Source organism: Heptranchias perlo, chromosome 16 (assembly GCF_035084215.1).
Source record: "Heptranchias perlo isolate sHepPer1 chromosome 16, sHepPer1.hap1, whole genome shotgun sequence".
NCBI classification, from domain to species: domain Eukaryota; kingdom Metazoa; phylum Chordata; class Chondrichthyes; order Hexanchiformes; family Hexanchidae; genus Heptranchias; species Heptranchias perlo.
This window is the reverse complement of record NC_090340.1, coordinates 64,933,587-64,947,859: the sequence shown is the minus strand read 5'-3', so window position 1 is coordinate 64,947,859 and position 14,273 is coordinate 64,933,587. Positions and strand designations below refer to the sequence as shown.

The 14,273-nt window shown below is 42.7% G+C and overlaps 1 protein-coding gene across 4 annotated transcripts in view; it reads left to right on the top strand.

Moving 5' to 3' along the window:
* Positions 1-14,273, top strand: part of zc3h18 (zinc finger CCCH-type containing 18) — a 169,580-nt gene that overhangs the window by 17,092 nt on the left and 138,215 nt on the right. For all 4 annotated transcript variants that reach the window (XM_067998212.1, XM_067998213.1, XM_067998210.1 and 1 more), the window contains exons 2-5: positions 2,440-3,179; positions 7,447-7,531; positions 11,019-11,167; positions 13,136-13,150. In XM_067998212.1, the coding sequence (XP_067854313.1) occupies positions 2,457-3,179; positions 7,447-7,531; positions 11,019-11,167; positions 13,136-13,150 (972 nt within the window). In that variant the 5' untranslated portion in view covers positions 2,440-2,456. The remainder of the gene's footprint in view (positions 1-2,439; positions 3,180-7,446; positions 7,532-11,018; positions 11,168-13,135; positions 13,151-14,273) is intronic.

The window sequence follows — 14,273 nt, the reverse complement described above, 5'->3', positions numbered from 1 at the left end:
AGTGATTCTTTATCTTGAGCAATAATCTTTTATGTGGCACCTTGTCGAATGCCTTCTGGAAGTCCAAATACACTACGTCCACTGGTTCCCCTTTATCCACCCTGTACGTTATGTCCTCAAAGAACTCAAGCAAATTTGTCAGACATGACTTCCCCTTTGTCAAGCCATGCTGACTTTGTCCTATTATATTATGTTTATCCAAATGTTCTGCTACTGTCTCCTTAATAATAGACTCCAAAATTTTACCCACCACAGATGTTAGGCTAACTGGTCTATAATTTCCAGCCTTCTGCCTACTACCCTTTTTAAATAAGGGTGTTACATTGGCAGTTTTCCAATCTGCCGGGACCTTTGCCGAGTCCAGAGAATTTTGGAAAATTATTACCAAAGCATCCACAATCCCTACTGCCACTTCCCTCAAGACCCTACGATGTAAGCCACCAGGTCCAGGGGATTTATCCGCCTTGAGTCCCATTAATTTACTGAGTACCAATTCCTTAGTGATTTTAATTGTATTTAGCTCCTTCCCCCCCCCCCCCCCCCCCCCCCTAGAGCCCCCTGTTTGTCCAGTGTTGGGATATTCTTAGTGTCCTCTACCGTAAAGACTGAAACAAAATATTTGTTCAGCATTTTTGCCATCTCCATGTTTCCCACCATTAATTTCCCGGTCTCATCCTCTAAAGGACCTACGTTTGCCTTAGCCACCCTTTTTCTTTTTATAACACTGTAGAAACTCTTGCTATCTGTTTTTATATTTTTTGCTAATTTATTTTCATAATCTATCTTCCCTTTCTTAATCAATCCTTTAGTTACTTTTTGCTGTCTTTTGAAGACTTCCCAATCTTCTATCCTCCCACTAAGTTTGGCTACCTTATATGTCCTTGTTTTTAGTCGGATACTATCCTTAATTTCTTTACTTAGCCACGGATGGCTGTCATTTCTTTTACACCCTTTTTTCCTCAGTGGAATATATATTTTTTGAAATTTGTAAAATAACTCCTTAAATGAACACCACTGCTCATGTACCGTCTTACCCTTTAAACTATTTTCCCAGTCCACTTTAATCAATTCTGCTCTCATACCATCATAGTCTCCTTTATTCAAGCTCAGTACGCTTGTTTGAGAACCAACCTTCTCACCCTCTAATTGGATATGGAATGTAACCATGTTATGGTCACTCATTCCAAGGGGATCCTTAACTAGGACATTATTAATTAATCCTGGCTCATTACACAGGACCAGGTCCAAGGTTGCTTGCCCCCTTGTTGGTTCAGTTACATACTGCTCAAGAAATCCATCCCTAATACACTCAATAAACTCTTCCTCAAGGCTACCCTGCCCAATTTGATTTGTCCAGTTAATATGATAGTTAAAATCCCCCATAATTATAGCTGTTCCCTTATTACATGCCCCGACTATTTCCTGATTAATACTTCTTCCAGCAGAGTTGCAACTATTAGGAGGCCTATATACTACGCCCACGAGTGTTTTTTGCCCCTTATTATTCCTTATCTCTACCCAAACTGTTTCATTATCCTGATCCTTTGTCCCAATATCATTTCTCTGTATTAGTGATTCCTTCCTTTATTAACATAGCCACCCTACCTCCCCTTCCTTCCTGCCTGTCCTTCCTGATTGTTAAATACCCTGGCATATTTAATTCCCAGTCGTTGTGCACTGCCCGAGGGGGTGCTGGAGGCAGATTCAGTCATGGCCTTCAAAAGGGAAGTGGATAAGTACTTGAAAGGAAAAAATTTGCAGGGCTACGGGATAGGGCGGGGAGTGGGACTTGCTAGATTGCTCTTGCATGGAGCTGGCGTGGACTCGATGGGCTAAATGGCCTCCTTCCATGCTGTACCCTTTCTATGATTCCATTATTCTGCCGACCCTCCTTTTCCTGATTCTTACTCCGTTGCTTCTTGTTGCATAATTCAGCACTGGAGCCCCTATTCAGTTGTTAGCTGGCTGAGGCCTAAATGACTGGTGGTGATGCTGGTTTCCTGGCTGGCTGTAGGGTGGTTCAATCTGGGCTGGCCGTTCCAGATCTCTGTTCTACCTGCTGGCTGATGCACATCTCTGCTGCTTTTGTTCAGTCTCATCACTTCTATTCGTCAGGCACTGTAAGTTTTTAGTTCAAGTATCTTTCTTTAAACTTATACTGGTTTTCTTTATTTAAACATTGGTGCTGTTACTCTTTTCTTGGGATATAAATGTGTTTGGACCGCTTAATAATGTGCCATAGAAATTGGACAGACCCACAACCAAATTTTAGAGGTACTGACTATAGCCCACTGAACCACTGGAGGAGCTTCGGGTCTGAATACTTCAGTGTCATTTTATGTGCTGACATTTATAATGTACTCAGTTTAATGGGGACTGGGGAAAATGCTGTAGCACCCTGTGGGTGAAATATATTCACATTCTCTTCTTTTTTAACAGAATAACATTGTTCTCCAATGGATGCCTCCGATAGTCCTGATCGTGACCTTCGTTCCCCAGAGGACCAGCTCTCTGATGATGACCTATTGCTTGAGGGAGGGCAAGAACACGATGAAGAGGATATAGACAAACATTCAGACCATGATGGAGAATGCATTGATTCTGAGGACAACGACCATTGCAGCGATGCCGAGATTCACAGTATCGATGAGCCTGATGATGAGGGGAGTCAGGACGATGGGGAAACCCATGAATCAGAGGTGGAAGAGGATGAGGAAAAGTTGAGAGAGGAAGGAAATTACAGTGAAGAAAGTGGAAATGACGGAGATAATGAGGAGCCACCTAAGGACTTGGATGTAGAATCTGACCGAGACAATGTCGCAAGTCCAAAAAGAACTTGCAGTGCTGAGCGAACTGAAAAGGCTGCCTCTGAGAAGCAGGACTCCCAACCCGATGAGGAGGCTGCTAATGATTCCAAGGATGAAGCATCCTCTGTCACTAGGGATCTGGATGAACATGAGCTGGACTATGATGAGGAGGTTCCTGAAGAACAGCCAGGGGCTGTGACAGAAGACAGTGAAAAACAAAGCACGGAGGAGAAAAGTAGCGACTCACCAAAGGAGGGTGAAAAGGAGAAAGGTCAACTTGAAGAGAGAAAGTCTGAAAGAGAAAGAAAAGATTCATTTCGTGAGAGGAAAAAAGATGAGGATGATGGAGAGCTTGATGAAGGAGAAGTTGAGGTATGAATTTAAACAGATTTATCCCAAGCAATGTAGAATGCTATTTAATGATTACAGGTATTCTAGTCCTTGTACCCCTGCAAAGTACCTTGTTGCACTCCTCTGTTGTGACTAGAGACCCTGCTGTACCTGGTATTTGGTGTAGATACATAAATACATAATCAGAAAAGTCATCAACAAGTGTCTGTGTGTGTCTCTTTCTCCCCATCTCCTTTTTCCTGTCGCCTTTCTCTTCTCCATTCCCCTCTGGTCTCTTTCCCATTCTTGCGTTCTCCCCGCTCTCTTCCTCCCCTTTCACCACCCTCTCCCTTTCTGTATTCCTATCTCCTGTTTCCTTCCTCTTTGTCTCTTTATCGCTCGCCTTTTCTCCCTTCTCTCGCACCATCTTCTTTGTCTTCTCTGCCACCCACTTCCCTGTTGCACTACATATCTCTCTCCTCCTGCCTCGCACAAGAATGCTGACTGCAGACATTCTCCCTCCCCCACTCTGGTTTACACCCACACTCTTTCCCCTCCAGATCTTAGTGTTACAATCTGTCATTGGTAGTAGAAAGAACAAACTTGTATTTATATAGCATTTTCCATGTCCTTGGACATCCCGAAGTGCTTCACAGTCAATGAAGTACATGCAGTGGGATGGTTACGAGCTGGCTAAACTCCAGCATTACCTGTGCACACATTTGGGGAACCCTAGACTCTGCCAGTCTACACCTATGCTCTCTGGACTTGGATAACTGAGGTTTGTCCCAGTGAGAAGAGGTTGTACATTCTCTTTTGGGCAAACAGAAATTCTATAGAAGTAGACTTCTCAATAGCTTGGTTTAGAATTTTAAACATATTGATGGGTTTCCATGCGTGTCAGATACACAGCTGACCAAAAGGAAGCTCTAAGCCACACTGTGTAGTGCATCCCTCTTCTCCAAGCAAACATAAAAGTGAAAAGCAAAAAAAATAAAATTTGGGTGAAAAAATGGCAGATGTGTGAAAGCCTTTATAAACTGTCCAAGCTGACTGCTTTCTGTCTGTAGCTTTCATGTCAGATTGTTGTGACATAATTTGCTTTTAGGACTGCATTTTCCACCTTTTTAGTTTCTCAATTTTCCTCCCCCCTCTTCTACCTTTTTAGTTTTGGGAATAGGAATATTTTGAAGTTGCAGTGGGAATTTGTGGCAGTTGTGAAGGTGATGAGGGGACATCAATTTGTATTTAATCTGTGTTGCTCTTCTGGGAATGCTTGATGCTTGATTTTTTTTTTAAAGTTCAACTTCTTAAGAAGCAACTTTGGAATGTGGATGAGCAAAAGGTTTAATATAAAATATAAGAGCAGAAAAAGTTAATTACACCCAATAAGGTTTTGCCCCCTTTTGATTGATGTCAATCCCAACTACACACCTTCTGACTCTGGTTGCACAGTTTTTCATTTAATTTCTGTCCAGTTTTATATCTTTTGCAAACCGGAGATTTTGCTTGTGATTTCCTCACCCCAAAATATCCCACTGCAGAGCCAAAACTCCTTTTAATCTGCCCCTACAATGTTCCTTAGCTCTAACTTAAGAAGAGGATCCCCAACTGCAGCAGGATGAATTTTTCCACATCTCTCCAGCTATCCCTGTGGCTTATCTGAGTGAGTCGGGCAATTAGTGCTAGTTTTGTGTTATACCACAAGCTGGTCATTTCATTCAGACACTGTTCCACTTCAGCTCCTCTCGCAATTTTAAACCTCTTCTGGTTAAGTTCCATTTACTTTGTGCACCTCCCCCCAGCTGTGTTGGCAAACAAGGAGATAACCTGTTCCAGGTTTCTGCCATGGCTGAGCCAGCTGGCCAGTAAGAGATGCTGGAGAAAGGCCCAGAATGATCCCCTTCTTCTTCCAGCTTTCTCCTTCATCTTTAGTCCCCTTGTCAGCATTTTCACGCTTCCATTGAAGTACTTAGCATGTGTGGAATCCTGTACTTGATCGGCCCGTGTGACTACACGGCCGGACTTAGTGAATTTTGGCCCCTCTGACATTCTTCCTTCACCTCCTTTTCTGAAGATAGTCAGGTAGCTCACTGTATTCCTCACACAGGTGCCCATTTTTTCATGGGTGAGACGCTTTAGTTATAAGGTGAGACAAGAGAATCTGGGGCTCTTTTCACTGGAACAGAGAAGGATGAGATGATCTGATATGTTCAAAATTTTGAGTGGATTTGATGCAGTAAATCGAGGATAAATTATTTCTACTGGTCGGTGAGTTGGCATCTAGATGGCATAAATTTAAGATCATCAAAATAACAAATGGAGAGCTTAGAAGAATTTTTTTTAACAGAGAGGGTTGTTAGAACATTGAATTTCCTACCAGAAACTGGTGGTGGCAGGATCCATAATAGCTTTGAAAAAAAGTGGATAAATATTTAGATTCATAGAATTGTACGGCACAGAATGAGGCCTTTCAGCCCATCATATCTTTGCCATCTTGCTGAAAGAGCTATCCACTTAATCCTATTCCTTTGTTCTTTCCCCATATTGTTTGCATTTTTCTTTTTCCGATATTTATCTTGGTATCATCTTAGTGAATTTCTTCTGCACCCTCTCTCTTGCCTTCATATCCTTCCTACAATAAGGTGCGAAAAGTTACATCAAAACTACAGCACAGAAACAGGCCATTCGGCCCAACTGGTCTATGCCTGCGTTTATGCTCCACTTATTGGACACAGAATTCTAACTGTGGCCTAACCAATGATTGATACAGGTTTAGGATTACCTGTTTGCTTTTGTAGTCTGTACTGCTATTTATAAAACCCAGGGTTCCTCGACTCCTTTTAAAGTTTTTTAGAATATATGTTCTTCTCCTTTCACCCAAAATGTACCACCTCACATTTCTCAACATTGAATTTGATCTGACATCTATTTACCTGATCTCCTGGCCTGTTAACCACGCTCCCTGTTTTTTGTGTCATTTGCAAATTTTGATATTGTGGGGTAGATTTTCAACTTAATGTCTGGGCATATACCTGGCGTCTTGGATCAGCCGGCTGTTATAGAAACTGCATCATTTTTATTTTGATTAAAATCAATGGAAATGAGAATTGGGCGTTTTCCATAACAAGCAGCTGATCCGCAGTACCATTTTACACAACGGCAGCAAGTTGGCAATTACCCAGGTGGTCCCTGATACTCGACTACACATCCTATACATAGGTGAAGAACGATGGTCCAGCACTGACCCCTGGGGACGCCACTGTCTATAACCCTCCAGTCTGAAGAACATGATTAACCACTACTTTCAGTTCTTTAATCAACTTCCTGTCCATGCTGCCACACTCCCTTTAATACTGCATCCCTTTATTCTATCATACCTGCTATGCAGCTCCTTATACAATGCCTTATGACACTCCATAAACACTGCATCTATTTCTAGTTGTTTCTCTGACAAGCAGCTGATCCACAATGCCAGTTTTATGCGCAGACGTTAAGTGCAGTATGTCAGATAGTCACCTCCAGTGCTGTAAAATTCTACGATTATGTTTAAAGCTATACTGAGAGGAGCAACTGGTTCAGTTAGTGAGTCAATTTGGATACGTAAAGTATGAATAAACTTCTTCCAACTGAATGCTACTCATTTACACATTTCTGGTAGTGAAATCTCCGAACCAGTTTTATCCCAGAGCCACTGGAGTTGCTCCTGTAACGGCCACTTCAGCTGCGTACTCCAATTAAATGTTTGTTGTTTTGTTCAGATTTTAGTGTTTATATCTGAAATGAAACGAGTCCCATTCATGTGAATTGTATGATCTATATTTCTGTAATACACTGAAGTAGTAAAGTAATAAACTTTATATAAAATACTCTTACAATTGAATATAAGAAATTATACAAAAATGGAAGTCATTTGAGGGGATGTATTAAAGGTTTTGCACAAAAATGTGTTGCAGAACATTGAAGTCTATTGGCTGGTGTGCAGTTTTTGTGATTATGTATTGGAACCCGGTGATCATGACTCATGTGTGAGCGTAGAACGTGTGTCGGCAGGTTATCAGCTGTCGATGTCGCAGTCAATCCTGATCCTGTTCTCTCCGTGTCTACAGATGCCCGCTTCCAGCACTGGCCCCTAAACCAGGGCTGCTGAAGCCAATTGTATTTGGTGTTTTCACTCTGCCTCCCAGAATTCTGCCTCCAACATCAAAAGGACAAATCAGATACTTTACGCAGATTTCTCGCTGCCTCACTGTCGTTTCCCATCCTTACTTTAACTGGGGATCATGGTGACTTTTTTTTCTGTTCCTAGGACGATGATCTTGAGGAAGGTGAAGTGAAAGATCCCAACGAGAGGAAGGTCCGACCAAAACCCATCTGCAGATTCTACATTAAAGGTGATAACCTATTTGGGGGAGGCATTACAACTCTGTTTGGAACTGGAATAATTGAGTGTCTGATGGGAATTATCAGAATATAACTCCATTAATGCATTCTGATACCTCCCTAAAGTGTAAGATGAAAGAGCAGTTTGAATATCATCTCCACTTCCAGGCTGTGCATCACCTGGATTCCCTCATAGGATTTGACAATATCTATTTAGATGTAAATTTCTTTGAAAGTTTAATTGAATAACATCATTTTTCAGCTTGTGATTGAGATGAGGGATAATCAGAGAATGTAATATAAATGAACCATGCAAACAAAGGTATGATGTCCTGGTTATTTAAAAAGGGTAGTAGGCAGAAGGCTGGAAATTATAGACCAGTTAGCCTAACATCTGTGGTGGGTAAAATTTTGGAGTCTATTATTAAGGAGACAGTAGCAGAACATTTGGACAAACATAATTTAACAGGACAAAGTCAGCATGGCTTTACGAAGGGGAAGTCATGTCTGACAAATTTGCTTGAGTTCTTTGAGGACATAACGTACAGGGTGGATAAAGGGGAACCAGTGGACGTAGTGTATTTAGACTTCCAGAAGGCATTCGACAAGGTGCCACATAAAAGATTATTGCTCAAGATAAAGAATCACTGGATTGGGGGTAATATTCTGGCATGGGTGGAGGATTGGTTATCTAACAGGAAGCAGAGAGTTGGGATAAATGGTTCATTCTCGGACTGGCAACCAGTAGCCAGCGGTGTTCCACAGGGGTCGGTGCTGGGTCCCCAATTCTTTACAATCTATATTAACGATTTGGAGGAGGGGACGGAGTGTAACATATCAAAGTTTGCAGATGATACAAAGATGGGAGGGAATGTAGAGAGTGAGGAGGACATAAAAAACCTACAGGGGGAATATAGACAGGCTGGGTGAGTGGGCGGAGATTTGGCAGATGCAATACAATATTGGAAAATGTGAGGTTATGCACTTTGGCAGGAAAAATCAGAGAGCAAGTTATTATCTTAATGGCGAGAAACTGGAAAGTACTGCAGTACAAAGGGATCTGGGGGTCCTAGTGCAAGAAAATCAAAAAGTTAGTTTGCAGGTGCAGCAGGTGATCAAGAAGGCCAACGGAATTGGCTTTTATTGCTCGGGGGATAGAATATAAAAACAGGGAGGTATTGCTGCAGTTATATAAGGTATTGGTGAGACCGCACCTGGAATACTGCATACAGTTTTGGTCTCCATACTTAAGAAAAGACATACTTGCTCTCGAGGCAGTACAAAGAAGGTTCACTCGGTTAATCCCGGGGATGAGGGGGTGGACATATGAGGAGAGGTTGAGTAGATTGGGACTCTACTCATTGGAGTTCAGAAGAATGAGAGGCGATCTTATTGAAACATATAAGATTGTGAAGGGGCTTGATCGGGTGGATGCGGTAAGGATTTTCCCAAGGATGGGTGAAACTAGAACGAGGGGGCATAATCTTAGAATAAGGGGCTGCTTTTTCAAAACTGAGATGAGGAGAAACTTCTTCACTCAGAGGGTAGTAGGCCTGTGGAATTTGCTGCCCCAGGAAGCTGTGGAAGCTACATCATTAAATAAATTTAAAACAGAAATAGACAGTTTCCTCGAAGTAAAGGGAATTAGGGGTTACGGGGAGCGGGCAGGAAATTGGACATGAATTTAGATTTGAGGTTAGGATCAGATCAGCCATGATCTTATTGAATGGCGGAGCAGGCTCGAGGGGCCGATTGGCCTACTCCTGCTACTATTTCTTATGTTCTTATGTTACTGTTTGTTGTAGGGTCATTGTGTATCCTGTACTTGTGACTAAAAATGCTGTGATTTTTTGATGGAACTAGCTGCACCATTCCAGTCAGATTATCACTTTCTAATCTATAATTTGCCAGTATCCTGATGATGCTTTTTAAAGAAGCAACCATGGCCATCATATAAGGGGAGAAGTGGGAACAGCTCTGCTCTGACAGACTCAGTGCAACATTTTTGTCAGCAGGTCAGGCAGCATCTGTGGAGAAAGGGAAAAAGTTAACATTTCAGGCAAACCCTTCGTCAGAACTATTCTGATAAAAGTGTCAGGCCTGAAACGTTAACTCCATTTTCTCCACAAATGCTGCCTGACCTGCTTTGTCTTTCCAGCATTTAGTATTTTTGTTTCAGACTTCCAGCATCTGCAGTATTGTGCTTTTTATTTTTTTGCAAACATTTCTCCTTCCTTTTCCTCACAGCATGAGATACAGCAACCAGAGCTTAATCCCAGATGGCTGTGGGATGAGTTGTTTAGTTTCCCCCCCGCCCTCAAAAAAAAAAAGCCCAGCCAACATGTGCTACTATGCAGGTTTGATTTTTAATGGGGATGGGCATACAATTAGAACCATCGAAGTTTACAGCACAGAGGAGGCCATTATGCCCATGTCTGTGCTGGCTCTATGCTAAAGCAATTCAAAACTAATCCTACTGTCCCACTCTCCCCATAACCCTGTATCTTTTGCTACAAATATTTACCTAGCTTTTCCCTTATAAGAAGCAATGGTCCCTGTCTCAAACATTTGCCGCAATAACACCTTCCAGTTACTTCAAAACTGCACTCGCTAAACAACAGTTTGCTCTTGTATAGCTACTTTAACATGGCAAAACATCCCAAAGTGCTTTCATGAGAGGCGAAGTGGCGGAAATAACACTGAGCAGGAGTTAGGGGAGTTGGGTGAAGGTGTAGTTGAAGAAGTAGGTTTTGAGGAAGTATTTGAAGGTGCAGAGCAATGAAGCATAGTTTTTTTTTATTCGTTCATGGCATAGTTGGGGTAACGAGGGAGAATTTCAGAGCGCAGGGACATGTAGCTCAAGGCTCTGCTACTGAGTGTGGAGCAGTGAAAGGAGGACTCGAGATCAGAGTCTGAAGAGCTGAGGGTTCCAGCTGGGACATGGGACTGGAGGTTGTTGCAGAGGTGAAGAACGAACAAACTTGCATTTATATAGCACCCTTCACATCCTCTAGTTGGCCTAAAAGGCTTCACAGCCAGTGAATTCACTTGTTATGTAGGCAAACACTACAGCCAAATTGTGCACAGCAAGGTCCCACATACAATGAATGAATGAATGACTGGAGGGATGAATATTGGCCAGAACACTGGGAGAACTCCCTGCTTTTTCAAATAGTGCCATGGGATCTTTCACATCCATCCAAACAGGTTAACAGGGCCTCAATTGAAAGTCGATGCCCCCGACAATCAGCACTCCTTCAGTAATGCACTGCAGTGTCACCGTAGATTGTGCCCTTGAACCCGTAACATTCTGACTGACCTGAGAGTGGCACTAACTCAGTTAAGCTGACATTTAAGCCCCATTTGTAAAGTGAGGCTGAGGATAGATTGGTAGATGATGATGATTCAGTTAGTCCTTCACTGCTGTTTTGTGTTAAAACATGACTGCTACATTCTGGTTGTTTTGTCCTTGAAATGTTAAAAATTGCTGTTTTGTAGGTAACTGCACCTGGGGAAATAATTGTCGGTTTATCCATCCGGGAATAAATGACAAAGGAAACTACTCACTGATAGCTAAACCAGATCCTTTCTCACCTAATGGAGGACATCACCTGGGACCCCACCCACTGATGCAGGCCAACCCTTGGGTAAGTGGGCATAGCATGTTGCAACACCGAAATGGACCTTTCGACCCTTCAAGACGATGCTGGTGTTTTCCTCCACATGAGCCACTTCGTCTAATTTCGCTCCCTGTACCTTTTTAATACTTCTCTTTCTCATGTAACTACCTAATTCCCTTTTAAAAGCATTTACGGATTCTGCTTTAACAATGGTTTATGAAAGAGAATTCCACATTCCACCTGTCTAAAGAATTTTTTTTCTAACTTTTCCTTTATTTCTTTTTGTGATTATCTTAAATTTATGCCATTGTATTATCCTCTTGCCAAAGATGGCGGCTCCTGGGCTGACGGCTCCCCTTCCACTGAGCTCCCCTTCCACTGAGCTCCCCTTCCACTGAGCTCCCCTTCCACTGAGCTCCCCTTCCACTGAGCTCCCCTTCCACTGAGCTCCCCTTCCACTGAGCTCCCCTTCCACTGAGCTCCCCTTCCACTGAGCTCCCCTTCCACTGAGCTCCCCTTCCACTGAGCTCCCCTTCCACTGAGCTCCCCCAGTCTCCTCTTCCTCACTACTTAAGCCCCTCTGCCAATTGTGGGTATATTTTAGCTCAGTCTATAAATTAAAGCCACTTGTAACAAATCTTGGTTGGTTTGGCTCCAACCAAACCGTAATGGTGCGGTGTGGCTCCCATCATCAAGCCACACCTCAGTTTCTTCCCTACTGCTCTGGCACCTTCTCCTTCAAGCATCTGATCCTGTTCCACTCCTTTCGCCTCTCTTATCGACCGCTACCCTGAGCTGGTCAGAGATATCTCCTTGCCATGCCTCCTCAGCCTCTGCACAGTGAGTCCTCAACCTCTGTGATATCAATCTCCATCTCAGCTGCCCTTGCCCCCTCTCCCCAGAATTCAGCACCCTTCTGCTAATCTTCACTAAACTTCTCCCTCCATTTAAACTCTCCCACCACATCTTCATGGCCACCCCCAAAGTCACCGTCTCTTATGGTCTCTCTCCTGTGGTGACACTCACTGACAAGGCCACCTGCCACTACTTCCTCATATCCCTCACCACAGTGTCCCCTCAGCCCCTTCCACCCCCGAATCCTATCATTCCCAACACCTAAAATCTACCAGCATAATAATGCATTCTCCATTACACATTATAATCCTCCATTCCTTTTCAAACAGCACATCATGTGCAAATATGCACTGTCATGGAGTTTGAGCCTGAAAGTACCACTGACCCTCTCACAGTTTATACTGAGACTGTACTTTGTCTCAACTCCCTACGTGCAACACCACAGGAGAGTAATACTATTCTAGTAAAAACTGTCAGTCAGTGGCCGTGATGATATGTTGTACCTTACATGGGATGAAACAGCATATCCTCCAACATACTGAGAAACCTGACTAGATCCGATATTTTAAGTCAACAGGTACAGAAAGGTATAAAAATCTGATGCCTGGCCGACAGAAATCTGAGCTTGCGACATCTCTCAGTATCCAACCTGCGGCCCCCGAGCCCTGGCCACTCCGCCCCGTTTGTACTCGTTTTTTATTTGCTGATTTGTTATTTGAGTTTCATGGGCTGGAGGTTTGGAACAGGCTGTTCTTGGCACTGTTGCCTCATTGGTGGATGAATCCTAAATCCGTTAATATCAGCAACTCGAGATAAGACACAGATTAGTGGGAACGTGGACGAACTTTGTGTGTAGCCCCTGAGGGTCCATGGTACACACCTGTATGGCCCATGAAGAGAAAAGTCCTAGGATCCAGAGTCAGCAGTTGTGGTCTAAATGAGTCCGTGCAATTGATCTCACAGTAAAAGTAAGAAAGCTGGATTTTAGAGAATAGACAGAAATGCATTGAGGAATGACAGCAGCCATCACCAATCAAGCAGAGGGAATTCTTTCCAATGACCAACCCAGAAGTGGAGCAGAATTTTAACTGCTTGTGCACTCTATTCTTAACGGCCTGTTTTCCTCTGTTTTATTTCCAGGAAACGCACGTCTTGGTGAGTACTAATTTCAGTTGATTTGTAAAATCCTGTAGACCCTGGTGTTTAGCAGACTAGTCATGAGTTTGTAAAGTTCAAGTACCACCAAAAGCTTCCTAAAGTGAGAGGGAGTTATAGTGGGAGGAGGAGTCGTTGAGCCTGGGGGAAAGGTCAAAGATGAGGAATAATCGAGCAAGCCTCATTCCATGAGATTTGGGGCAGTTGGGTAAAGTTTGGCTTAAATCCTCACCGGGATTGCTCCATCAATCCTGTGTCATAACTAGGGCCACTGGTTTTCATAGAAAAATGGATGGAATCACAGAATTTGGTCCCCAAAATGCCACTAAACATTCCAGAAAGCCATGTAGTAAAATCGGAATTTGAATTATTCAGTCATTGCAAGCCAGTAGCTCTGGGTCTTGCACCGTTTGTATTATGAATCGGTTCTACAGTTCCTCAGAAATCCACATTGATAACATAACAGAGACAACAGTTCTGTGAAGCGAAGGACACTTTTGTGGGTTTGTGTATCAATCTGAAAGGGGTGTGTGTCTTAGTATTTAATGAGTTAGAATCCCAATTTTCCTGCTGTGCTTTGAAGCATTTTCACTTTTTAATTCAGTCATTTGGGTAGAACAGAATATATTCATTAGTGTGTTAACAGAATATATTCAAAATCCAGGATGGTGATTCCGAAATGCAATTGGGGGCTGTAATTCAGCATGACTCTGTCAGAGTCAGCAGTGATTCAGTTCAAACCATAGCTGAGCATTTTCCCTTTGAAGATTTGTATATTTTGGACATAGTATTTCCTAGAGAGTAACCTGATTATTTTTCAGTAAAATTCAGTTACTTCCCAGTTGTGAATTCTGTCCTGTGAATGTTACAACGTCGAGGACATGACACACGGTGAGGGCAGTGCGGATCGAGGCGACCAAAAGCGGAACATTAGGAAAGAACAAAGGAAATTAGGAAAGCAAAGAGAGGGCATGAAAAAATATTGGCAAGTAAAATCAAGGAATACCCAAAGATGTTTTATAAATACATAAAGAACAAGAGGATAACTAAGGAAAGAGTAGGGCCTTTGAGACCAAAAAGGTAACCTATGTGTGGAAGATGTGGGTATGGTTCTTAATGAATA